The 27325-nt window shown below is 42.5% G+C and overlaps 1 protein-coding gene across 1 annotated transcript in view; it reads right to left on the reverse strand.

The window, feature by feature from the left end:
* Window positions 1-310: 310 nt before the first annotated feature.
* LOC147153093 (myelin transcription factor 1-like) overlaps window positions 311-27325 on the reverse strand; it is a 94798-nt gene continuing 67783 nt past the window's right edge. Inside the window, 21 exon segments of the mRNA XM_086024026.1 lie at window positions 311-5150; window positions 5341-5484; window positions 6367-6470; window positions 6554-6645; window positions 8469-8690; window positions 9197-9277; window positions 9589-9651; window positions 9965-10033; window positions 10773-10835; window positions 11035-11189; window positions 12676-12933; window positions 14118-14305; window positions 14466-14680; window positions 16311-16424; window positions 16636-16726; window positions 17983-18117; window positions 20401-21447; window positions 21857-22212; window positions 24121-24183; window positions 25189-25219; window positions 26831-26885. Coding sequence (XP_085880152.1) covers window positions 5010-5150; window positions 5341-5484; window positions 6367-6470; window positions 6554-6645; window positions 8469-8690; window positions 9197-9277; window positions 9589-9651; window positions 9965-10033; window positions 10773-10835; window positions 11035-11189; window positions 12676-12933; window positions 14118-14305; window positions 14466-14680; window positions 16311-16424; window positions 16636-16726; window positions 17983-18117; window positions 20401-21447; window positions 21857-22212; window positions 24121-24183; window positions 25189-25219; window positions 26831-26885 — 3687 coding nt within the window. The 3' untranslated portion in view covers window positions 311-5009.

The raw sequence follows: 27325 nt of genomic DNA on the forward strand, positions 1-27325 counted from the left end.
TCGTCAATAACAATCTGAGGCTCCTTTTTGATGAATACAGCTTGCACTGTCATGGCGTGTCCATAATGATCTTAGTCATAATTTGTAATTTGTGATAACATGCAAATGCTAATCTTAAAATGACATTTTTTCAAACATTGTGTTAAAAGCTCCCCAATGGCCCATTTGTTGGCCACATTGAAAATCATGTGGGTGCAGTGAACTGTAGGCAAATAGATACGTCCTGTTCAAACCGCATGTGATGGTGTCTACCGATCAATTTTCATGAAATAGAACACAAACAGAACACAACACTGAGAGGACAGAGTGGTCCTTGTCTATGATTCTTTATTTGTGTTTCATAGAGAACATTTAAAATGATTCATACGCCCACAATAACTGACATCACGTCTCTGGATTAGAACACTGACACAGGAACATGTACACGAGTACACAAACACACGATCACAAATTCGGCCAAACTACAGTGTCTTACTTAAAGTAAAAAAAAAAACAGAAACAAAAAAATAAATATATAAATTAAAAAAACAATCATATTTTAAAACCATAAAGAAAAAAAAAGACCCCGAGGACACACAGCCAAGACCTGTCCCACTTTATAAAATGGTGCAGTAGCAAAGTAACAACCACATCTACAAAAGTAACAAAAAATACCATACAATCTATCATTGTGGAAGTGCTTGTAAGTTTGGAAGTTTTGCACTTATTTAAAAGGATATCAATATCAATGCCTAGAAAATCACCAGTAAAAATAGCTCATCTCTGTAAAAATGTGCTAGCAGGACAAGCCTTGGCTGCGGATGCATTTTCTTTTGTCAGAAACTATTTTTAACCAATTGTGTTCATTACAACAACTATAACACTGTTTCGTCTTAATAGAAATATGTACAGACGTCCACTTGTTTCAAAATAATGCCCTGCACACTGATGCAGTATCTAGGGGTGGTGTTTCTTTTTTTTTTTTTTTTTTTTTTAGTTATTCCTTCACAGCGACTGTCCATGCAGTTTGGTACCTGAATCAACAGATGAGATCACAGTTTCTTTTGACTGAACAAAACGTTTGCCTGTATGTTACTGTTTGTTATAACACCCCCTCGAGTAAAGAGATCCAGTCCAAACTGTGTAGCAGTGTAAACATACCATTATTTTTGAATGGGTGGCATGAGAAAGGCACACATGATAAGACCACACATCTTGAAACTACAGCGAGAAGGGAGTTGGGGCTGGGGGGCTCTTTTGGTTTTAGTCAGCCTGATGAAATGTGCCAGAAAAACATTGTCGTTTTGCTCCAACAGGTCCACACTGTGTGTACGAGAACCTGAACTAAAACCAGAATGCAAATCCCACTTCTTGTTTCACTTTTGAGTTCACTGCTGGATTTGGGTCCAGGCTGGTTTTCCCTGCAAGCGACACTGCATCCCCGAAAGAAAAAGAAAAAAAAGGGAGGCTGTGGGCAATAGTGAGCCCTAGCCGCTTCCCCAGATTTATAACAGTAATAATGTAACTCCTGACTCCATCATTGGGCAAATTCATTTAAACAAGCAAACATACAATGTGCGGGCACAGAATCAGCACCCTTAGGCTACTGCGGCTGACATTTTTTTTTGAGAATGTTACGCTTTTACGGCCTCTGTGATAATAATTTACATACCTTGCTAGACAATTTCATCAAGCAGTTTAAAAGGGGTCATGCCATATCAAATAAGTTGGGGAAAATATTCACAGTTTTGAATAGTACTCTCGTGCATTCCATGAGAGAAAGAATATGCTATATTTTGTTAACCAAATGCATCCAAACCATCTTTCTCGAGGAAAGGTTACACAAGACATGAAAAGAACGGGGGGAGGGGGGGTCAGAAAAAGCTATGAAATTCTTTTGAGTGATGGACTCATATTTATGCAACAAACACTTCCAAAAGAGAACGATTGTGCAGCCTGGCAAATCAATTTCCCACTCCCACACACACTATGCCTTCTTGCTTAGTGCCCCAGGCCTCAGCTGACTGCTGACCTGTGGTGTCACTCTACTGAGAGACAAACTCAGCTAGGAGCCAATCTCTTCAATATTATTTTTTCTTTTTGGGTGGGTGGGGGGGGGGGGGGGGGGAGGGTAATGGAAAGACTTATTCTTCCTTCTACATTTCTGACAGCACAGGCCACAGAATCAAGGGAGGTTTTTGGACCAAACAGTATTCAAATGCTGGCATTTTCAAGAGTTCTTCAGAAAAGTGCACATTGGAGTTTCATTCTACATTGGCTAGAAGCACACTGACAACATGCCTTTGACATCAGTTACACACGGGGATCATACTGTACACCACAGTAAGCTGCGACAGACCATTCAGACACTAAAAGTCTCCTACTTGCTTGTTTCAACATTAAAAGAGGACCAGCTGGTGGTGAGCAGTAACAATACAATAACTGCACAACATAGCCAAACACGATGTGCAGAACATTATTCGGAGCCATCAACAACTTTTTTTTCTCCCCCCCTTTCATTTTCCTTGTTTTTTTTCTCGAACTCTACAGGAACTTACATGACACTTAGAAATAAGGAGCCAAACATCTAGTATCAATCTTCGATTCAGTACGACATACAGGCAGTAGATGTATTTCTTTGAACATCTCTGGATTAAGGACAAAAAATAAAATAAGAGCGGGCAGAGTGGTAACACTTTTCTCGAATACTGTAACGTATAACATTTCCTAAATGCCTTCAACTCGAGCGAGTGTTGTATTTAAAGCCACAGTTGAGCAGGTCTTAGTGTAACTGCCTCCTATTGATAACAGCCCTCACATCTCTTCCCGACAGCGAGTGATGCTTTGATAAGGAGTAGAAGCTCAAGTCCACAATTACACTGGAAAAATATATGTATGTTTATATTCATATATATAGCATTTTTTTCAAATCTATTTATACAGAATGAATATATAGTGTACTTATGGCCATCTTGGCTGAGAAATAAAGGCATCTGAAACAATCACCACTCTCTTGATGCCGTGGTCTTCCCATGACCAGACATTGGAACATTGCAAAAAATGCCAAGAATCTGGAAATAGAGTTTTTTCCCCTCTTCTATTACTGGCACTTTGTGCGTCAAAAAAATTAAAGATCTACAGTAAGGCTACAAGGGTGTGTGTTTTTGTCAAACGGAGGCCATCCTACAGTTTGCTTTGTGTGTGTGTTTGTTTGTTTGAAAGCCAACCGAAATAACACAGCTCCACAGATGCACGATTGAGCTGAAATAAATGAAGTAATAATAATTAGGAGAAATAAAATCCAAATGCATTGTGTGTAAGCATATATTGTAGTACATTAGAGGTTTGGGGTGAGTTGGACTGTATGTTGGCTGCTACAAAATGCTTGGGGAGGTCACTTTTTTGTTTAGTTTCATTGGGTTTTTTTTGTCACAGAAGCAAACATGAGCTGGCATAAACAATACGGAGAACAGTTAGCAACACAACAGTGATTGCGTTCAGTTTTTTGAATCAGCTGCTGGCATACCTACGCAATCAAACAATACCTGTGCTGATTTTTTTGTCTTTATTTAAATATTATCAGTGGATCTTTAAGACTACTCGGACTCATCATAGTCACATCACGCACATAAATAACAAAATAAATATACAGCCATCAGTCAATTCCTTTCATATTAAATAAATAATAAATACATATTTTCTCTTTTTTTTTCAGTAGTGTGTTTTGGAACATATCAGTACCAGAAAGAACAAAAGACAAAATGACCAAACACAATAATAATTGAAAAAAATATGCAAAAGGTTGTCTTTTTGTTATAAAACATTTGTTTTAAAAAGTACTAAAAAAAAAAAAAATGCCTGGTTGTTTATCTATAAAGATTCTTAAAATATCAACGTAAGACATCTGCAAATCGCTTCCATATTAACCAGTAAAGATGCATTCTGTTTGTGTTACAAAGTCAATAAATAAATTGCTTCAAATAAATAAACCTCAATAACATAAATGTCAATAAGTTACAATTTAAGTTCACAAATTTAAATAATTCATATATAACAATAATCATTGTACCACAAACCTATTCATTGAAATGAAGTGCAATTCCTAAGTTGATATAAATACTATTGATATGACTAACTAAAGTTGAAATGTGTGTGCACACTATGACTACGCGCACGTCTGCTTTTTGGAACGATGAAACAAAAGTTGTTGATCTGCTGCTGTTTCAACCACGGAACCAATTGGTCATCACGTGAAGAAAAAACACAATTGCCGCTGGTCCTGGATCAGCTTGCCATTTGCGTTCACAAAATGGAATCAACATCGCGTTGATTCCTTTGGTGCGGTAGTAACGCAAAGCAAACACGCAATGAGTTTAGTGCATGCTCCATATTGCTGGGTTCTGTGTGTGTGTGTGTGTGTGTGTGTGTGTATATGCGTGTGTGTGGGGGGGGGGGTGTGCGTGTGTGTGTGTGTGTGTGTGTGTGCGGGCTGGGTTGTTAAGAGCTGGTGAACACACACATACTTGCCACAGTGAATGCTACGGAACTAACGTTCGACTTCTCATCCTTTCCGAGTTCGCCATTCTCCATGTTTCAAGCAATCAAAGCAAAAAAAAAACAACCAAAAAAATAGAAACAAGCAACCAAACAAAAAAGGATCATCTGGGCGACAGTGAACTTGTCCTCAAATACATCTCAGGACACACACGAGATATACGAGTAACCATACAGCATACGGAACGCCTCAGCTATAGTAGCTCATAGTAGCCTTCGCCTTCTTTGCCATCCATTCTGCCTGAAGGATTCCTTCCCTCTTTCACAACTTCACTGATCCCAGAAGCAGCATGTTGGGGGGGGGGATTTTGGTCCGCGTCCTTTTCTGCTCATAGATTGCTCCCTGGGTTGTGTTTATTTAAATAACCTGAATTCCCTTTTTGTTGTTTTTGATTTATATTATTTGATGTATTTCAATATCCCTGTGACTCTGTCACGCGTATTAGGACAACTTCGCTCTTCCGCATGTGCGCGTCTCAGACTTTGATGCCCTTCACAGCTTTGTTGATGCTCTCCAGTAGAGCCTTGTTCTCGGGGTTCTGGAAGCAGTCTTTGTTGGTGTACATGTCGGTCAAGGTGCTCACGTAGCTGTCAAAGTTCTGCTCCGTGATGGGCTCCTGTTGTGGTGCAAACGACAACCAATGGCAACTGAGACCGAGAGGCAAAACTACTAGCCGGAACGGCGACGAATATACCCTTGCTAAACTGTAAGCTCAAGCCTGTACAAGTGCGTATGTTAGCGTGTAAGTGTGTGTGTGTGTGTGTTAGTGCATCTGCGTGCGTGCGTATCTGTGGATAAGAACTCACCATGTGCGGCACGCGTATGTTAGCCAGGCTACGGATCAGGGCCCGGCTCAGCCCGGACAGCTCCATGAAAAGAGCCTCGTTCTGCTCCTCGATCATCTTGTTCTCATGCTCGATGTTCTTCAAATTCTTTTCCATCGAAGTGATCTGCAACACAAAGAGTCGCCCATCTTATGCTCATTCAGCACCATCAGACCAGTTGCGGTTCGTTGTCTGCTCATACATGGCCTGGTGCTCGATTGCTTCATGTTACAATACAGAAACTTTTGTACCAATACTTGGGGATATTTGGCTTTCAGTTGAAAATCCTGGATGAATCTTAAATGATGATCTTAAAACATGATGAAGAGGACTGTTAAAATACCAATGGTGCCAAAGCAATATGAGACATGAATTTGGCCTGAGTACTAAATCAGTGAATACCAAAGTTTTTAAGCGAATAATGGAGGATAGGGTCGACAAATATACGCAATTAGGTAAATTAGCGAATTCGGAATCGCAAATATATATGGGTTCACTGAATTTATGACTGAACTTAAAGATGAAAACAACCCAAACATATATTTTTTTCAAGAATATGTTCCCAGCAGGCCCACTAGTTGAAACACAGCATTGTGATTAATATTGCGTTTGTGGAATAAGGGTTAATCCACCCGTTTTTAGACATTTAAAGCCATTTTGTCATTTCTGAAAATGACATCACAACTACCCAGGGTTCAGTTAACGACCAATTACGGCTCGCCTGTTTTCTAAAGCTGAGCCGTGATTGGTAGTTAACTGAGCCCTGGGTACTTGTGATGTCATTTTCAGTTGACAGAAGTGACAAAATGGCCGCCCCCAGAGATGGCTGAAAACGCAAACGCAATATTTATCAGAATGCTTTGTTTCAACTTGTGGGCTTGCATAGAACATATTCTTGAAAAAAAGATGTTTGGGTTGACTTCCTCTTTAAGAAGTTATAGCCCAATAAATATGGTGTAAAATCAGTTGTGGGATCGAGGATATACTTAAAATCATGGAGACACTCACCTGAGTTTGAAGGTTGACGACATCTGCCTCCATTTCATTGTTGGACTCGTTGAGGTCACTAATCTCTTTGTTGAGCTGCTTGATGTCCTCGTCATTGTCCAGAACTAAAGAGGCAGAATGAGATTAGTTTAAAATCCTTCATCGGTGTGCATTTGTTTCTATATATTTTTACACATGAACATTTTACCGTCACTGGCTCTGAACTTGGTGCTCAGATAGTCCTCTGTGGGAAACTTGGCCTTTTTCTTGGCATACAATGCCCTGGGGCACCCTGAGAGGCTACACAAAACACACATCATAAGTAACATAAATAATGTGTACGTGCACTATTATTTGTGTACCACACATTAAAACTGCTAAGGAAAGTCCCGTATTTTCCGGACTACAAACCGCTACTTTTTTCCTAGGTTTTGAACCATGCGGCTTATATAAAGGTGCGGCTATTCTGTAGATTTTTTTCTTCCACCGCTAGGGGCGCTCTAACCAGAATTACAATACAATACAATACAATTTCCATTAACAGGATGTGACTGCAGTTCAACAGGCGAGGGCGCTATGCACTAGGTTATAAATTAGGTGGTATGCGGAAGTAAAGCAATAAAAAGGTGGACGTTAACTGACAAACTGGAGTGGCAGCGGGCAGTGAAATGAAGATAAGTACGGTTTATTTTGTCTTTGGTTCTGTTCTCTTTTAATCAGCAAAGTTGCTGCCATGTTAAAAGGTACTGTGAGGAAAGAATGTGTTCAGGTACATACATGTACATTTACAGTTCAAAATTGTTCTTTAAATGCAGTAAATATCAAATTTTTCAAAACAGATATGTGCGGCTTATATAAAGCTGCGGCTTATATATTGTTTTTTCATATATATATTTTTAATAGAGTGGGTGTGGCTTATATAAAGGTGCGGCTTATAGTCTAGAAAATAAGGTAGTTATTTTGTAACAATTTTAAGTTTCAAATCTCATCGAATGGACATGATGTGGGGTCCCACAAGGGTCAGTCCTTGGACCTCTTTTATTCAGTTTGTATACTGTATGGGTAAAATGCTTCAGAACGCCAATTTCTGCTATCATTGCTAAGCGGATGACACACAGCTATATTCATCAATGTCCCAAGATGACAGCAGTTCAGTTAACCTGTTGTGTCACTGTTTAGATAAAATTATTGTAATGGTCTTCTGACTGGAGTCCCTCAAAAGAGCATGGAACAGCTGCAGCTCATTCAGTATGTAACTGACCAGAACAAAGAGATCAGACCATATCACTCCAGTCCAAAAGGCTTTACATTGGCTCCCAGTCAGCTGGAGAATATATTTTTAAAAATATTCTACTGTTCTATGAATCACTGAATGATTTAGGTCCCAAACACGTTATGAAAATGCTAATTGAAATTCCACCCGGTAGGGCTTTGAGGTCTGCAGTCTTAGGTCTATTAGTGGAGCCAAAGCAAACACGGTGAAGCGGCATTTTAGCCGTTATGCAGCACGTTAAAGGAATACGTTGCCAACCGAAGTGAAGTCAGACCCAAGTATAAATGCTTTTAAATCCATGTTAAAAACAATGCTTTTGTGCGTTTTCTTTGATTAAGGTCTTTTAGGCATTTAAAAAAATCTATTTCACTCTACAGCCTTTTATGTCCGAAAGCTAATTTTCATTTCTTTCAGTTGCTTTTAAACGTCTACCTCTTAGTTGTAAATGTCCTTAGATGTTTATGTTTAGTAACTTTAATGAGCTACTTTTCTTCTCTTTGCTCTGGGAATGTCCTCAGTTGTTCTGTTAGTTAATGCTTTTAGATGTTGTGCTTTAGGTTGTGTGAAGCACATTGAGTTGCCTTGTGTATGAAATGTGATAAATGAATACAGTTGCCTTGCCTAGCCTTGCTATAAGCTGATGTATAAGTACAAAGAAAGCAGTGCAAAACAGATTCCCAGTCACCATAAAAAAAAAGAAACATGCTAAAAAAAATTCCGCGAAAGAAATCTGAACTCACTTTTTCTTCCTCGAGGCAGAATTTGGGATCTAAACACACTGTATAAATTAACAGTTGGAATGAACAATGTCATGTCCCATGAGTAAGATCAACCTTAGCGTGAAGCTTACCTGCGGTGTGTGAGGAAGCTGCCGTTTGCGTGTCCAGAGCCGTCACATCCCGGGGTTGGACATGTTGGTCCTTCTGTCTTGAAGGCCTTCCAGTTGAAGGGTGTGCCATTCAGGAGTCCCTCCTTCTGCCTGCGGGCTGCAAGTGGGCACCCGTAGGCGCTCCGATGCGTGGCGTACTTCCCGCTGATGTGTCCCAGGCTGTCACAGCCCGGCACCGGACATCTGCCGGGTGCAAATCGGAGGGAAAAGAAGAAAAATACAGAGCGGGAGAGAGACAGATGTGGAGAGAGCGTTGAAGAGAAAAGAGTGAGGGGGCACAAAGGTTAGACAGGAAGAATCAAACAACATAAACTGAAGATGAGACTGAAGTTACACACTCTCAAAAAAACCAATTACTCAGTTGGGTCATTTACGTTATATCATGCAAACAATACCACTACTGGAGAAATGAACTACTCATCATCATGTTGACATTACTGTTTTGTGCGCAAATGCAACATGAAGCGCATGTATTTCATATGTATTGACAATCTGCTCTAGATTACTTGACTTTCACAGTCACTATGTGCAGCTCAATGTCTTTCCCCATGAGTCAGGGCCTGACTGACGCAGTCACGTGGACAGGTCACTACCTCTGCATATGACTCACAATGACTTTCCTTGCTCTCCCTTCATTGCATTTTACGTAAGTCTTGCTAAAAGCAGACATTAAGGCTTTCTTTACGAACTTTAAAAGCTCCGAGTCCTCCTGGTTGTCCTTGGTAGGAGTTTTAATTCCACTTTTCTTGGCACGCGGGCACCCAGAGAGACTGAAAACAGAAAGTATGGAGTTGATAACATAAGGTTGAGAAAGGGCTGGTCAAGTGATTTCTTGATAAAGAGAGAGAGAACAAAAGCAAGGAAGAATATTTTCACAGAGGTTCTTCAACCAAATCACAAACCAATTCAACTCAAGTGCCAGGTATGGACCAAATGATAGAATCATGGTAATATGTGTGTGTATGTAGTCCCTGTCTAATTCTACCATCAACTGTCACTGAGCCTCTCTGACTGACTGTGTGTGTGCGCGTGAGAAATGTCTGCAAGTGGCTGCATGAGCCATTCTTTCTTAGTGTGTTACCTTCTATGGGAGGCGTAATTTCCCGTGATATGACCTGAGCCGTCACATCCTGGGGTGGGACATCTGGCGGGAAAATACGACAATGACTGACAGCGGCCGGAAAAGGTGATGATGAGAGAAAAGGCTGCCATTGTAAATTGTTTTCACTTTCTCTGCAGTGCACATATATCTTTACAAGCCACACTTTTCAGGGCTCGTTTGCAGTACTATCGCACGTTGACGTCGACGCTAATTGAAATCAAAGCGAGAATCGTCCGAGCCCAGATTGAGCAGAGGCAGCAGCAAACGACAAAAGATAAGCAGAATCAAAGCTGTGTGGCGTCGGGTGTCAGTAGCAGTGCTGTGAGAAGGCAGTGAAGGTGTAGCGCAGACATACTTGAGTTCAGGGGTGTGTGCTGCCATGAGGGACCGGAGGCTCTTATCAGCGAGAGGACACCCAGATAGACTGAAGGGACGGTTGGGGGAGGAGAGCGAGTGAAGGACAGGCAGAAGAAGAGGATGAAGACAGAGGAGAAGGTATGAGGGGAAAAAAGACGTGAGTGAAGGGGAATCAAGATTGCAAGGCATACCAAGGTCATTTAGGAAAAAAAGAGGACAGGCGGCCGGCAAGAAGAAGTAAATCACTGATGCGTATCTAAGTGTCACCGGCCGTCTTTGCCGCTTGGTGCTACACTACATTATTACCTCCTGGAGTGACATCATCAAGTAACATTTGAATTAGTGCTTTGGATTCAGAAGTGGACAGTGGTAGCATCTCTTATGATGCTAATGCCGAACAGATAGTCAGTGGCAAAATGTATGTATTATTGTGTAAACGAAACGCTACAATCCTTTTGGTACTGATTTTGACACCCTCCATTTTTCGTATAGGCTTAGGGGGACAAAACATTTGTGCTCCATGGATTCTGTCCATGGAACCGCTCTTAAAATATACACTATACTTGATTACAAAAATAAACGCTTAAACACTCTGCATGCACAGTTAGGAGCAACAGAGCTGTATTCTCCATGTTGTAAACGATATTTGTATTAGTGATACTTTCAGGTACCACAAGAGGGAGCCCAGTCACTAAAACAGTCACTTTTGGACCAAAAGTGCGGTAAAGTGCCCCAAAAGTTGTATTCATTCCAAAAGGCCGCTAAATCAGACAGAAGCAAACTGTGTGCACTGCACTGATGTGTACCTGCGATGAGATGCATAGTTGCCAGTGATGTGGCCACTGCCATCACACCCAGGTGTCGGACATCTGGACAGAGAAGAATAAATAAATAAATGAATAAATAAAGAATAAATAAATAAATGAATAAATAAAGAGTTGAACAAGAAAACGCTTTGCTAGCTTTTAAAATCAGAATAGACCAACGTATCGTGCCTACTGTATGATAGTCACACATGGGCACCACCCAAGCGTGCTTATGGGGACTCTCGATAGTCTCGATACTTACGAAAGCAGCTCCTTCTTGCTGTCCTTGGGCTGGAACTTGACCTTGAAATTTGGGGTGGTGACTTCTCCAGGGTACTTCCTGTCCTCCATTAAGTCCTGCATCATGTCACCGTCCTCTGGGTCGGATGACGCATATGACTGCCCGGCGTGATCCATCTGGAAAATGTAGAAATCACATTTAATAGGACAGTCATTACCTCAGTCATCCTTGTTAATGTGTGTGGCCAGAGGTGTATTCCTTTTTTAGCACAGATTTTTCTATCAACATATTTGGAATGTTTAATGAATGCAGGAAATAGAAACATTGGGAAAAGGCATGTACTTGGAAAGGGAGTGGACGTTTTGTCAAATGAGCCCTTCGGAGTCATGAAAAATTTAATCGTGCCGCCAGTTGCACATTCACTGCAAGATATCAGTGTTCAATGCTGAAATTGCCACATGACAAAATTTGATAGATACTTGTTTATGAATGATGATCATATTTTGAAAATGAATTGGTGTTGTCCGGTTCTGATAAAACCGACGCGAAGGCCACGTTCATGCTAAACTCTTCAGAGTCCGACGTGTTTAAAGCGGAAGTCAGCCCAAATATATTTTCTTCAAACATATATTTTTTCAAAAATATGTTCTATGCAGGCCCACTAGTTGAAACAAGGCGTTCTGATAAATATTGCGTTTGTATAATAAGAGTTAACCCACCCGTTTTTAACCATCTCAGGGGGCGGCCATTTTGTCACTTCTGTCGACTGAAAATGACATCACAGTTGCCCAGGGCTCAGGTAACGACCAATCACAGCTCTACTATTTTCTGAAGCTGAGCCTTGATTAGATCGTTATTTGAGCCCTGAGCATCTGTGATGTCATATTCAGTCGACAGAAGTGACAAAATGGCCACCCTCTGAGATGGCTAAAACAGGTGGATTTTGCTGCTTAACTCATTTCCCACAAATGCAATATTAATCAGAATGCCCTGTTTCAACTAGTGGGCCTGCATAGAACATATTCTTGAAAAAAATATGTTTGGGTTCACTTCACTTTAAGGCAGCGTTTGCAGTCGCTTCTCACTTTCACACAATTTGAGTCTGGTACTCAAAGAATACTGATTTATCCACTTTTTTGAATTCTCATAATTTAGACAGCCGGAAGGATTTGTGAGATTTTAAAACCAAATGTCTGCATATTCCATACGAATGTTACCTTGCACAAATTGCCATTTTTATTCTGTAGAAATATATATTTTTTTAAGTTTTCTAATTACTGTCTGCTCGCGGTTTTAAGATGAATAACTTTTTCGAGTAAAGGATTTTCCTCAATGCACAATATTGTCATTAAAAATCAGGCCCTTTATATTTCTTTTGAAAAAGTTCAAAGCAGTAGGGATTAGCAGACGGAAAGGATGGTGCAATGCACCTGACATACCACCTCTGTTACTCAGTGCAATGTTTTAACCGAGCAGTAACTCGTTCTGTGACATAAATGAACAATAGAAAGAGGAACGGGCTACAGGAAATAAACAAGGCTTTTTTTGTTCATCTGTCTTATGGGATTTCTTTGTGTTGCAACAGCTCCTCTGTGATCAGCAACACAGGAAATACTGCCTGATTTTATTCTTGTGTTTTTTTTTTGTTTTTTTTTTACTGACCTCGTCCATTTCCTCCTCCCTTTGGCGGTTGTGTTTGGTAAAATCCAGAGGCCCCTCCCACTCCTCCTGCTTGTAGCTCTGTAGGTTTGGTGATGTCATTCCACTGCTTCCCCCGTGATGCAGAGAGGAAGACGAGGAAGAAGAAGGGTCTGGGGAACGGACCCCCGGGCTGGTGCCAGACAGGCTGCCTTCATGTTTGATGGGCTTCTTCATACTCAGGTCCAGAGTACCATTCTCATCTACCTCAATGTCCATTTCCTGTTGAAACACACGGGACTGACCTTGTATTCTTGTGCAACAAATCTAAAGATGATTAAATCTCACATCATTGATTAGTTAAGGTCTTATGATATTCTTTCTTTAATTTAAATAAGTCAGTCTTTCTCTGTTCTGTGTCCAGTTCTGGTAAGAGAAGAGTTGAGAGCCACCGTGTTGTTTTGTTTGATTTCTTCTAAAATAGCAATGCACATATGTGATGATCAGAGGCCAAAAAGAATACATATAAAAGGGATAGAGGAGAGGAAATGGGAACTGTTCCCAGAAATGTCCCATGTTGATGCGCTCACTGTTCCATTATTGATTTTTAACTGGCTCAGACTCTGATTCCACGTCAGTCCTCGTTGACTTGAGCCATTGTACTACATACACAGCTAGGTCATATGACAGAGACAGAAACAGTCGGTGCTGTATCGTCAGACCTTCTCTATCCTACATTAGGATACATTAGGATTACGTCTAAGATAATCCACCTGAAACCAAGACGGGAAATGGAAACCGATGAAGCAATCATATTTTCCAACTGTGAAGGAAAACCCATTTAAGAGTCACAATATAGACCAAAGTGGCATTCCAATTACATCTTCTGTGTGCTTAGGGAGGGCAAACAGTATAACGGGGTATTGGCCGAGTGGCGATGAAAACACGGGGGCAAACATTAACTACAGCGTCAAAGAGAGGACTGGTGCTAATGGTTGAAAGGAAACAGGGAAAAACGAAAAATGAAAGGAAGACTGGCCGGCGTGGAACGAGTGGGAGATCTGCGCTCCAGATTATTCAACAAAAAAGGCTACCTGGTGGTGGAAAAGTCATCCGTGCAACTGGCCGAGGGCCAAATTCAACAGCAACATGAGGAGTGTGTGGGATATAAGGATGAAAGGGAACGGCTAGGTGATGCAAGTGCATCTCAACCACCGCCGTTGCGGTGAGTCAGCGCCCGGTTTGAAAATACACAACTGGGGGGACGGCACAAACACCAAGGGAAAGGAGACTGTTGTGCCCTGCTGTGTCTCATGCTACAATGCGCTAGCAATTGCGGGGATTTGAGGTGAGATGAAAGGAGCCATCTTTACAATGATGACATTCCTTGTAGAAAATGTACATTTTTGATCCTCGCCTAACAAGTAGGTCACAAGGGTGTCATTTCAACAACGGTAGTGGCATACCTTGTTTTGTGGTTTGGTGCTAAGGTTCTCAGGTTTCTCCCAGCAACGTGTAGAAAGGTTGAGGATAGCGGTGGCGGCCATGTGGGCAGCTTCGGCGTCATGGGAGTAGTCATAAGCCAAGGACGAAGGTTTGCCGTAACCGTGCAGGCTAAGGCTGGGCGATGACGATTTGGGGAATGAGGGCTTACCTGCGATAAAAAGGTGTGCGCGTCAAGAGGAATCAAGTATCTCATCATGTCGTCAACAAGGTGTGTGCCGTTGGAGTAAGAAACAACCATTGACGGTGTTAAATGTGTTCAAATACAGCTTTTGTGTGGGGCCAAGTGGTGAGTGTACGCCCTCTCTTACTTTTGAAGGCTTTGGGTGAGGTTTCGCTGGTGGGCATCTTTGGCGCAAGCATACGCTTCCCGAACACTTGAGCATCAAAGCTTGCATAATCAAAGGACACCTTGGAATACTTTTCTAGCTCCTTGGCCAGGTTGGCGCGGGGCGTGGTTGGCGCCATGTTGGGCCTGTAGCTACCATACTGGGGCATCTCCAGTTGCTTTACGAAGCACATGGGCCTACGAGGATGACAAGGAGCACGCGTCAGGGTAAAACACTAAAGAGAGAATCGAGGCGGAAATGGAGTAAAGGATCACACGATCAGCACACACGAAAAACAAATGAGCGAATAAGAGAGGGAGGTACAGCGTGAGAGTGAGAGAGGAAAGATAGGGGCAACAGTGTACTTAGCGGGAGTGCTGCTGGATTAAAAGCTCTCTTATCAGCAGAGGGCACATTTGCATGTTGTACGGCATGGAATTTATGAGCTTTAAGCCCTCTCGTTTTCCTAAAGAGCCAGCGCTTTTGTCAGACCTGTTGGCGTAAATCCACCGATAGAGCCGAACGAGGCAGAATGGTGAGGGGAGACGGCAAAAGAAAAGAGGAGGAGGCTGAGGAAAGACAGAAGGGGGGAGTGGTCAAACAAGAGGGGGAGGGAGGCAGTGTAGGGGTGGGGTCACCTTCCCCATCTTTTGCTTTCTTTTCCTCCATCCCCCTCCTTATCTCCGAGCTCCCCACCCTCTTTGGTCCAGCCCCCTTGTTCCTCCTCCTCGCCATCCAATATCACATATATAGTCCAAGGTCTGCCATCACACGCTAATTAATAATAAGCTACAGGACCGAGCCCGAGGTCGCGATGTTGTCAGAAAGGTCCTCATACAGAATGCAAATAAAGAGACGGCCTAGCAAGACCATTTTCACGAGGGCATTTATCACAGGGGGTTTGATCTTCTTTTTGGTTTTTTTTATACATTAACTTGAGTTCCATTAGTACGTGCCTTGAATGTCGAACACTTCAATCCCATGCAACGCACACGTTTCAGCCTGTCTTCACACCAAGGGAAGACTCGACTTTAATGTGACCCCCCCCAACAATGCCCCTATAGCTTGAATAATTTGCATCTTCCCTGCATTATTAATTAAAATACCAATGAGGAAGAGCACGGACTTAGCATAATACAGATGTCTCATTTACGCTAATCATCATTCTTTCAGCCATAATGAGGGTGCCTGGCCAGCTGGGAAGATTAACGGTGAGAAAGAGACGTCCGTGTTAGCACAGTGGCACTAATGATTAGACCACCCGAGTGAATGCTTGAAGAGTTTCTTGAATTCAGATATCTACAAGACAGGTCCTAAGCTCATGAGGATCCCGGCAACGAAGTGAACATTTCAGCCTTCACAAAGACAGCAACGCACGGTTTTGATTAACACTGTCAGTGATGTATTTGAACAATGTGTTTATCATTGTGTTTGTAGTGTAACAGAGAAGAGAGAGGCAAATTATTAGTTAAAAAAAAAAAAAAATGGCAGTGTTCTAAACCAATGATACAATGATTAGAAACACAGAATTAAAGGTGAGTAAATGTCAAATTTGGGATAAAGCTCTTGTACAGAATGTTATTACGTACTGATTGGGTAGCTGGGCTCTACTCTACTGATTTACATATAAACCTATGATTGCATATAATTAATGTTACTTCAAGCAAATCTACGCGTATCAAAAATGCATTAGTACTTTATATTTGAATAATTAATCGAAACATACGACAGTCAAGATAACAACCCATTCAGAGTCCGTTTTACAAAAAAGATGATCAAATCATGTGTTCGGCTCCATGATGTGAAGTGACATCTTGGGCTACACACCTGAGCACTCTGTCATTAGGACTTCCTTTGAGGAGCTCGCCGCCGGGCTGAGAAAGCTGCTTGTCTTGGCTCTTGGACAGCTTCTCCGCCGCTGCAATGGGACACCCCGAAAGACTTGAGAGGTTGGAGGAGGAGAAAGATGCATATTTAGCGAGAGAATATGCTGACCGTGTCAATCTGCACCACACTGATGTGCACTGACACAACTGCTGTCCTGCATACATAAATATATGAGCTTGCAAATAACAAAAAGGCAGAAAACCCTGCCCACGTCTAAAAAAAAAACAGACAACAACTCATATACGGTGCTGTTATGTCTGCATACCTGCGGTGTGTGTTACGGTTGCTGTTAACATGGCCCTGACCGGTGCAGCCAGGAGTTGGACACTTCAGCACATTCTCATGCATGGCCAGAACTGAAGAGACATGAACACATATGCACAATGACATATAAAAATGTAGTGTATTTCTATTATACGGCATCCGGTAATCATTTCTTGTTTGCGTGATAACACCGATGCAATTGACAGACATGGCGCCACAAGTTGTCCACCAACCACCTTGTAATGAGCATGACAGTTGGTTTACTTTAAACAATAAAACAAGTGTCTACTACTAGCAATATTAAAAAAAGGATTCTGCCACTATTTGGCAGTAATTCTCAACCTTATGCTGGTTTTAAATAGTAGAGCAATATTACAACAGAGGAGAAAACAGAAAAAAATTAATCTCCCTCAAAGCGGAAGTCAACTCTGTTCTCATGTTGTGGTGCAATGTGTCAAGACTCCAGTTGAGTAGTATTTACATTATTGTAACTCGCCAGGATATACAGTAGTTTGGTGCTAAAAGTGTAATGGTTACCATATAACCAGAAATATATCTACAAAACACCACCATTTTACAGTACGCTCTGCAAACATCTTTGTGCCACGTGCCTTGAAAGGATGAGTAGTTCTACTTCATTCTAATGTTATTATGCAGTGTAACTTTTACTTGTGTAATAGAAATATTACAATTTATATTAAAGTGGGGGAAGTCAACCCAAACACATTTTTTTCAAGAATATGTTCCCAGCAGGCCCACTAGTTGAAACACGGCATTCTGATTAATTTTGCGTTTGTGGAATATAAGTTAAGCAGCAAATTGCACTCGTTTTTAGCCATCTCCGGGGGCGGCCATTTTGTCACTTCTCTCGATTGAAAATGACATCACAACTACTCAGGGCTCAGGTAATGACCAATCACGGCTGACCTGTTTTCTGAATCTGAGCCGTGATTGGTCGTTGTGAGCAGTTGTGATGTCATTTTCAGTTGACATTTTCAGTCCTAAAGTACTAAAAAGTAATCAAGTTACATTACTTTAATATTAGGGTACTTATACTACTAAGTACATTTTATTAACAGGTAACTTGTAACTGTATCAGAATACAATTTCAAAGTAACCTTCCTAAAACTGGTTGTTAGAGTGAATACTGTTCAATCTCAACAGCCTGTGCAGTTGGGTGTGCTACCAGTATGTGGATGATGGAGAAATCTGATGCTTGGGGGACCTAAGTAACCTTTCAGCCTGGGCCAGAAAACTAGGAAATTCAACCAGGAACAAACCACGAGTGTGAATACAATTTGGTGCCACCATCAAGAAACGTAGGTTTCAATAATAATAGGAAACTCACTCTCAGGGGGGATCCTGTCCTTGTGGGGGCAGCCGGACAGGCTACGGTGGTGGGGGTAAAGGCCGGTCACATGACCTGTTCCGTCACACCCTGGGGTGGGACACTTGATTTCCCTCTTCTCTGGCCGAATACTCTCTAGATTGACGGACGATGCAGAGGTTAGATGGGCAAGAGAGGGAGGCGGAACAGAAAGGAGGATGGAATAGAAAAGGAGGACAAAAGCGAGTGGTTAGTGCCATCAGACAGTCTGCTTGGCTGAGCATGAAATCTAGACATACACGACTGTATTTTGTGTTTTGACTGCGCAAAGGCACCATCTGTATCGGCTCTTCTCCTTGCCTTGTGTGTATCTGTTCACAGGCAATGGGACATTTTATTGTCTTTAAAAGCTTTATGACAATGTCTATGTCTAATGCTTAAAACATTATGTAAGATAACTGGATCAAAGTTGACCACTCGGTTTGAAAATGTCCACACGCCACGGGCTGGATCCAAATAAAGATGTATTTTAAAATGCCATGACAAAGATATTACACTAATAACTGTCAGCGACATGAATCTATAGCAATCTAGTTTGCAGTGGTGTCGAATTGGACCATCATCACATAACACATAACATTTTCCCACTTTCATAAATTCAAAAAATGTTACAAGCACACGTAAAAGTACACAATTGCACAAGCATACGTGTAAAATAAATACTGTACATCTCTGACCGTCAACCAGAAGTGAGCATTATTCGATTTTATGCTTCACCTCTCGTTTTGGATCTCATTGCACTGCTCAGGTATACCTAATAAAGTGTTTGTTGAGAGCGCGGCAGTCTGTTAGCAACATACACGACAAACAACGCACGTTTGACTTTCCTGCTACTAGTGCTAAGGTAGCGCGGCGCCATTGACGTCGCAGGAGTGAAAGAGCAGAAAAAGAGAGGTCCGATGCTCCGTTGGCCTTCAAATTGAATGTTAATGAGACATGCATCCCCTAATTAAGGTTGAGCAGTACAAGAACGTCGCCACGGGAGGGAGGGGAGGCCAAGGAGAGGGCAACACTCGCAGGCATGTAATAACACGACCACTGATATAGTGCAAGGAGCATGACGAGAGGGCGCTGTGCCAACTGAGAAACACAAGCTTCCATCAACCATAAACAAGCAACCTGTGCTTGGGCCTTTCCTTGACTTTCTCTCTTGCTCACGTGCCACCGCCTCGCTTAACCCCGCTCTTGTCTTCTTAGTAGAGCAAGGTTGTCGAGCTGAAGCAAGCGTGGGGATTCATTGCCGCGCCTCAAGTTCAGCTGGCGCATAACGCGGTGTTCCTGTTGTAGTTCAACATGTTGTTGAATAAAATAATGAGTATGTCATAGCCAAGCTTGTACGGTATCATAAATCTTGTGATGGTATGTACAGTCCAATTTGTACACAACTTTTCTGGATCAAAAATCTAACAAGTGGACTAAAGACTCAGAAGGTACAAGTGTTACCTTGACTTACAAGTTGAAGTCGTTCGTGACGTTCCTCATTAAAATGAATTCAAATGTCATTAATTTCGTCAAAAACACATCGTTACACATTGCATATAGTATATTGTAAAATAGCAATATTTGAAAAAAAAATGCAAATTGGCCATTCAAAACAAACACAGGTCATAACATATTAAGCTCGTAATGTCACAATGTTTGAGCGGCACTCACGTCTCAGTGTGACGAATATGCGTGGGGAGTGTACACGAGTGAAAGCGATCCTTTGTTCCAAACAATGCATCACATTTGTCAGTGCACCTATTGCCGGTACACAGGCGGACACATCAGAGATATATGGGTATAAAATAGCCGAATCGACCGCGCTGCTACGACTGACCGGAGGCAAAATTAATTAAAAAAAAATAAATAAATAAAAAGAATAGATAAAAATACTTGATGGAAGCCTTTTTAAAAGTGTGGTGCGCGTCACATTTAATGGGAATGAAGGGAGCTGATTTGATTGGCTATGATTGAAGTCGATTGTGGCCACTCCCACAGCGGCGCAGCCTGCCTTCTCAGGTCTAACGCGCCTCTGCACGGAGATATGTCATGCAACTGTGTCTTACTTCGTCGGACTAGATACACGCAGGTATACTGTACACCAGGGCTCTTCAATCCTGTTCCTCGAGGGCCGGTGTCCTGCCTGTTTCCCATCTGTTTGAATCAGGTGTGTGTTGCGGCAGGGAGACACGGAAAACAGGCAGGACACCGGCCCTCGAGGAACAGGATTGAAGACCTCTGTTGTAAGCTGTCTATTCACACTTATTTGTGCAAGTACTGAAAAAGTTAGTCAGGTTCTACAGTATTAATTATTTGTTTATGAAATGCCAATGATCACAATCACATACAGTAGAACGTCCAAGAAAGTCCCTGTTTGTTTTGTGCACTCGGTCCTACCTTTGAAGTAGCTCTTTCTGATGACCTCAAGGTGCTTGGGCCGGTCCTCCATGGTGAAGTATCTGTGGTGCTGTATATCGGAAACGCCCAGCAGCTCCCTGGGCCCAGCCGGCTTCACCTGCTCTGCTTTGAGAGCAATGGCTTGTTCCAGGAGGCCCAGGTTCCCTCGGGTCATGTCAAACATCTCAGACTCATCCGTGACGGTGGAGCGCTGGGAGAGGCTATCGTCGTCGTCGTGTTCGTCGTCACCGTCCACATCATCAAAGTCTTTCTCCTCGGACTTGTCAGAATGCACCTCGATAATATCGGGCGAGGCAGAGGGCGAGACTTTGTGGATTTTAAAGTTATCGCCTCTGCGGTTTGGTGAGTAGTTGTCAAGTGGACTGGCCATGTGGGAGATGTAGTTTAAAGGAAGGCAGGCCTTGTAGTTATTAAGTGGTTTGCGGGCGTCGTAGTTGTCAAGTGGACTGGCTCTAGTCACAATGTAGTTCTCATGTGTGTTGTAGTCCTCCAGAGGACTAACCCTGTGGTCTTCAGTCTTGATATGTGGTCCCTGAGCTGCTGTGGTGCTGGTGATGGTGCGGACAGCAGTTGGCACAAGAGGGTTCGGCTCCTCATCCTTCTCCTCCTCTTCCGGTGTGTTCTTCCTCTGTTGTGCCGGCTCTGCCGCCTCCTCCTCTTCTTCTGCTGCTGTGGCTTTTTGGTGGACCTCCTCGGCGAGGGTTGTGTCCTCGCCTCGGTCATCCACCAGCTCCTCCTCTGCTCCTTCGGTCTCCTCTTGCATGTCTTGACCTACGCCTACTACGCCTTCAGCTGTTTCCCCATCCTGCTCCTCCTCTACTTTTTCATCGCGTTCAACCGCCGTTGTGACATTCCCCTCCGTCTCCATAGCAACAGGCTGCGGGGCGGCCGCAGTCGGAGCATCGTTGTCGTTACCCGTAGCGGGGACTCGGCCAAGGTGGAGGAGAGAGTTGGCCACCTCTTCAGCATTCCGAGAAGGAGACTGACACTCCGGTGTCATTGGAGGCTCAATGAAGACACACTCTTCTGGGAATACAAAGACAGTTCTGTCTGCCACATGTGCATGTGAAACACACTTCAATTCAATAATAATGAGCAAAGGCAACACTACCAGTGAAGGGAAGCTTTTTATAAGGACTAAACGAGAAAAAGGACCTCTGATGACGGGGTACACCCTGGTATGGTCATCAGACAATCGCAGGACACATATAGACAAACAACTATTCACACTCACATTCATCCCTAAGGACAATTTAGAGTCGTCATTGAACATAACATGCCTGTTTTTGGAACGTGGGAGGAGGCCGTGCTACCTGCAGATAACTTTCACAAGGATGGAGAGAATATGCAAACCCCACAAAGGAAGGTTGGAGGCCGAAACCCCCAACCCCAGAACGGTTTTGGACAGCGTTTGTAGGTGTAAGAGTAAACTAACCTAAGTCCGTTTGATTTGCTGCTTCTTCCTGCTCCTCTTCCTCCTTTTGTTGACTCGGTGTCCTCTCACCCTGTCCATTTGTCTGCCCATGCGTGAGGTCTTCCCCAATCTTCTCTCCCTCTGCCGCAGCGTCCATATCGTCCTCAGCCTCCTTGCTCTTGCTTCTGTTCTCGCCCTCCCTCTCGCTGTCTCCCTCAGCTTCACTGCTGGCATCACTTTCTGCACTGAAGCCCTCATCCAGGGCCAGTTTCAGGGGGTGAGACTTCCTCTTGGATGCTGGCCACTCCGTTTCCTGTTCCTGCTCTGCCTCTGCCTCCTCAACGCGCCGCTTTCTGGCTACGGGGCATCCCAGAATGCTGACAGGAGAGATAAGAGGAAAGCGAGACCACAATTGTGTGTGACTGAAGACGTGCTGGAGAATGGACATGAAGGGATCCTGAGGAGGGCGCCATGCTCGCTCGCGACCAGATATGGCAACCAATCTCAGCCAATTGACTGAAACATTTAATGAACAACTTGTATGGAGAGAGCAGCGGGGGAGGCAACGGAGGGTGAAATCCAATAAAGTCCCCCTTATTCTCACCTGGGAGACGGCGAGTGAGATTGAAGGAGGATCTATAAACAAAGTGCATTTGAAATTGCCTGCCGAATGACTACACATGTAAACAGATAGCTAATGTCTGTGACACAATAAAGGGGAGTCACAAGCCAGTGAGCTGCCTGCTCTCTGCAGCTCTCGTGAGAGTGATCGTCACACATGAAGGGGATCACAGCTGGATGGAACCTGAAGAAATTACTTTCACACCTGCTGGAGAGTTTGTGCTCTTTTTCAGTGTGATTCATTGTATGTAAGAGCCTTCAGCAGCTATAAATAATTTTCAAATAACACTGGTCAACAAATGTTACAAATTATTTCAATCAGAAATGCAAGTAAACTTTCATTCATTATTTTTTTTTTGCGCTGTTTCCGGATCTGCCTTTGTTTTTTTCTCTAGGTTTTCATAATAATAATATGTATGTCAGCAATATATTTTGTAACATTTATGAATTCAGGGTGAGGTTCAGCAACAGGTAGAATTGATTTTTTCAGAAACGTCATAGCTATAAATTACAACGCATGGTAAAATCCGTACTGAATAACCTTTTACAGAGCAAATATAAAAACAAAAAAAAAAGAAAATATCTCAAAAGCCGTATGTGCTACAAAAAACAAAGGAAGACATCTTTTAAATCAGTGTCGAAAATACATTGAGGGACACATAATGCCACCTCTGATCAAAATTTGCAAAATTTGAGTGTGACCTCAAGGTCTGAAAACTGGCTTTGGCAACTGATGCTACATATATTTAGCTCGAGACATTCAGGAATTGTCAATAGAATGGTTGTAGTTCCCAATCTGGGATATTTGTTACGTATATAGGCTTTGATACTTGTGTATGGATCCTACTCACAACTGAGAATGAGAATGATTTTAGTTCATTCATGAGGCAAGCCTTGGTGCTCGGTTTTCCAGAACCATTTAGGCTACACAGATTTAAAAACAAATCTACTTTTATGTGTATAATAGCTGGTACCTTCACCTAACCTACTTGGACATGGTGGGGTACCGCTGTAAAAAAAAAAAAAAAAAAGGGGGTGAACTCAAGATTTCAAGGCAACAAATTTTGATAAAAATACAATTTTAAGTTGAGCAATTCAACTATGTAACTACTTAAAGTTTTGCAGTTGTGAAAAATGGCTTTCCCGAATCTCACAGCAAAGAAATAATAGTTTACAGAACTGTTGTCCTTTGTATTGTCCACACAACCTAAAGATAGAAGCAAAAACAACTCAGCAAATTGTTCTGGCCCAAACCACTTGCTTGCTTTGTTGTGCTAACTAACATTGTTACAATAAACGTCAACTATTTATACTTTAAAGCTGTTCCAACTTAAATTATTGTTTCAACCCGCCGCAGCCCCCCAAAAATACGAGTTGTGTTTTCTACATATGATAAATATAACAAAATCCCCCTTGGGTACATTAGTGTAATTTAGAATGTACCTTGAGGGACACAAATCAACTCATATTTCCCGTTACTTCTGAGAGTTTATGATATCACGTTGTTGTCTGTCATGGCCCATGTAATCCTGTAAGTGTAACCGCGATGTCATCTAACAAAAAAAAAAAAATCTTCCAAGAAAGCAAGATGGGATGGATCAGCAATGATGAGGACAGACAAACAGACAAAGAAGGACAGACAGAGTTTGTTTTATCTGCCCTACCTTCTGTGTCGTGAGTATCTCCCACTGATATGGCCAGAGCCATTGCATCCAGGGGTGGGGCAGCTGGATGGGATGGATGGAGGGTAAATATGTTTAACACATGGTGCATTGCAGTTATCAAGCAAAATTAATGACAGCGACTGGAAGCAAACTCTCCTCACCAAAAAACCAAAAACAAAGGCATGCAAAGCAAGCACACAAGTCACAGGGATGCGCATGCACAAAGGCACACTTGGTCGCTGATATGGAGCCACATGATGCATGAATGCAGGTGGCATCAAGCCGGGAGAACATAATATTGTGTGTCGTACATCAAGCCTGGCCTATATCCTGTTACCATGAGCGATAATGATCACCCAAGACCTGCTGTAATTTCCCCTGCTCTGCGCTCCTCACCATCACTATCATCAGGCAACCACCACCCACCCCCTTTCTCTGCCCCCCCCCCCCCCCCCCCCCCTCACCCGCTCTCTCTGATTCAGGTTGCTATGACCCCTCAGGATGGCTCATTTCAATTCTCATTAACGTATCCCACCTATTCGGCTTTATTACTCCAGTTATCCTTATTATTAATTTCTGATGTTAAGAAAAAACTGCATTTGCATTTAAAATGAGACCTGAGTGCTTATTTCTTTTGGGGCGTTCTGAGCACAGAGCAATGCTTAGGGTGAAGACTAACTAAATATGTTGATGTGGAAATCATTTAGAAGGAAGGAAGAGGTGAAACCACATGGAGCTGTAGGACCGGCGAGCCCCTAATATTGAAAAGCGGAGTGTCCTAGCTCCTCCCGCATCCTTCATCCGTTTTTGCAGTCATCATACACCCCTTGCGTTGGATCTAATGTATGTTCATAGCAGGAAATAGCAAAATGCTGAGGGAAATCAATAGCCAGTTTGAGGCACTGAGCACTAGCTGAGAAGAGGCAAGAACTCCAAAAATAATACCGTACTAATATGGCGCTTCACTGACGTAAATAAAGAAGCACTGTTTGTCTCTCTGAGTGCCCAGGGTGCTTCGCTATGCACATAAAACAACTTTATGAAAGATAAATGAAAGTGTTTTCTTACCTCAGCTCCTGTCCTACATGCTCAATAGGAACTGAAAGAATTGGTGGCGGGGGCGGGGGGTGGGGGAATAGACAGAAGGAGGGGGGGAAAGAAACGTGAGCTAGTGTTCTGAAATTGGTGCTGCTAAAAGAAATTCAGATCAATAAATCACAAATGCATACGAATCCCGTGAGGCTTCCACATCGAGGCTTATACACTTCTGAGGGAAACACATGCACACTCTTGAGTTCACATATAAACACACACATACTGTACTGTGTCTGACACAGGCAAGCGTAAAAACAAACAAGTATAAGCAAACAGGGAAAAACAGGAAGAGTGACAATCATATGCAGACATCAGCAATTTTGAAAACTGTGTTCTTGCATTCTAGGTGGTCTAAGTGGGGGAATTAAATTCAAAGCAAAACAGCATTCAGAATGACAAAAGAAACAACATTTTTTTTTCCAGGATCAACTTAAAGTAATTGCCGCGAAAAGACAAATCAAGCAATACTGCCCATCAGCACACACATCACTGTCAGCTGGCTGACGGCATCGATTGGGAGTTTAGCAACAGAATGAGTTTGGAGAAATATTCCATTTTCATTTGGTGCAAATAAGAAAACAATACAACCCTGGAGAATTGAGCCAGGGCTCCAATATCTCATGCATTAATCACATGTCAAAAATACCCCACATACTGTATCAAGATACATCGCGAGACACACTAACTGCACTGTGTGTGTGTGTGTGTCTCTATGAAGCATCTCAGTTTCTCCTTCTTTCATCATTCAGTAGCGATAAATCTCAACTGCAGCTCAGCCACAGTGCTTCTGAACATCTAAAAACAGTAAAGCTTTCACGAAACTCTCGGCAAGAATGCAATTAAGTGCATTCGATATGGAACTAAATTACAACCCAGTTAAAAACTTCTTTATTTTGTCTGCATCAACTTAGAAAATTGTGGAAATGCCTCTGAGCTGTGAAGTCTCAAGTTGGACTGCACTGTAAAAGAATTGTTGGGTGAACTCAAAGTTTTCAAGGCAACACGCACGGTAACATTTTAAGTTGGCCAATTCAACTATAAATGTTTAAAAGTTATGCCGTTGTGAAAATTGGCTTTCCTGCATTCCGCAACAAAGTTTAAAAAACGGGTGTCCCTTTTACTGAACCCCAACTTAAAGATAGAAGTTAAAATGTGCTTGCTATTTAATTTACTTGCCATAAAAGTCAACCATTTATCACCCTTGTCAACTTGACATCATCAGCAAGTGGAGGTCTGCTTGCAATTACTCATAAACAACATACTGTGCGCGCTTCGATCTCCAGCGAGTCTGTTTCTGTTTCCGCAACGTCAACGACTGTGTGCACGCCTCTCCTGCGCTGAATTAAAAGGGAATGCATCGCCGCTTTCATTGGCCATGAAGTAAGTCGGCTGTGTTCACTCCCACAATGGCGGAAACGCCTATTTCGACCTGCGCCCCTCTACGAAAATACCCCAAAAAAGAAAACTCCACCCATGCACACAGTGAGACTTCACTTTGCGCTAGACTTGCGCTGAGCATAACAATCTTTTTTTTTTGACATTGTTGACACCGAAACTTTTTTTGTTTTAATGAAAACAGGCATGACCTGACCCAACAAAGAGAAATGATGCTCACCTCTGATTCCCTTGGACCGAGTGCGAGTTCGCTTGTCATCACATTCTACACTCATCTGAGAGAAGGGGGGGGGGGATTTGGAAGAGGGGGAAAAGAGTAAATCATTTCTCAAGGAATAAAGTAGAAATAATGACAGATGGAATGATTTCTGTAAATCCTTCCTTGAACTGGGAGGGATTGTGGTGTTGGGGGGTCAAGATACACCAATACGCCTTCTTAGTGTGTGTATAGAGAGACAAGTGTGGGCCTTTGTAGTGGGTAGCTAGTTCATTTTAAAATCCCTGCCATTGCTACACCCTCCATTAACGAGCACCTGTAATTTGCAGTGGTGAACATGGTTGCGTGTTGCATAGGAGGCAATAGGGCCCGACTGCACGGGGGCCACAAACATTAGTGGGAGCAAGCATTGGAAATCACAACTTTCAATGTCATAATAATGAGGCAAAATCATACAGCCTCTAAAAGCTGCTTTAATAACACTTCTATGAAGTGAAA

Source organism: Filicampus tigris, chromosome 1 (assembly GCF_054856515.1).
Source record: "Filicampus tigris isolate MCC_2025a chromosome 1, RoL_Ftig_1.0, whole genome shotgun sequence".
Lineage (NCBI taxonomy): Eukaryota > Metazoa > Chordata > Actinopteri > Syngnathiformes > Syngnathidae > Filicampus > Filicampus tigris.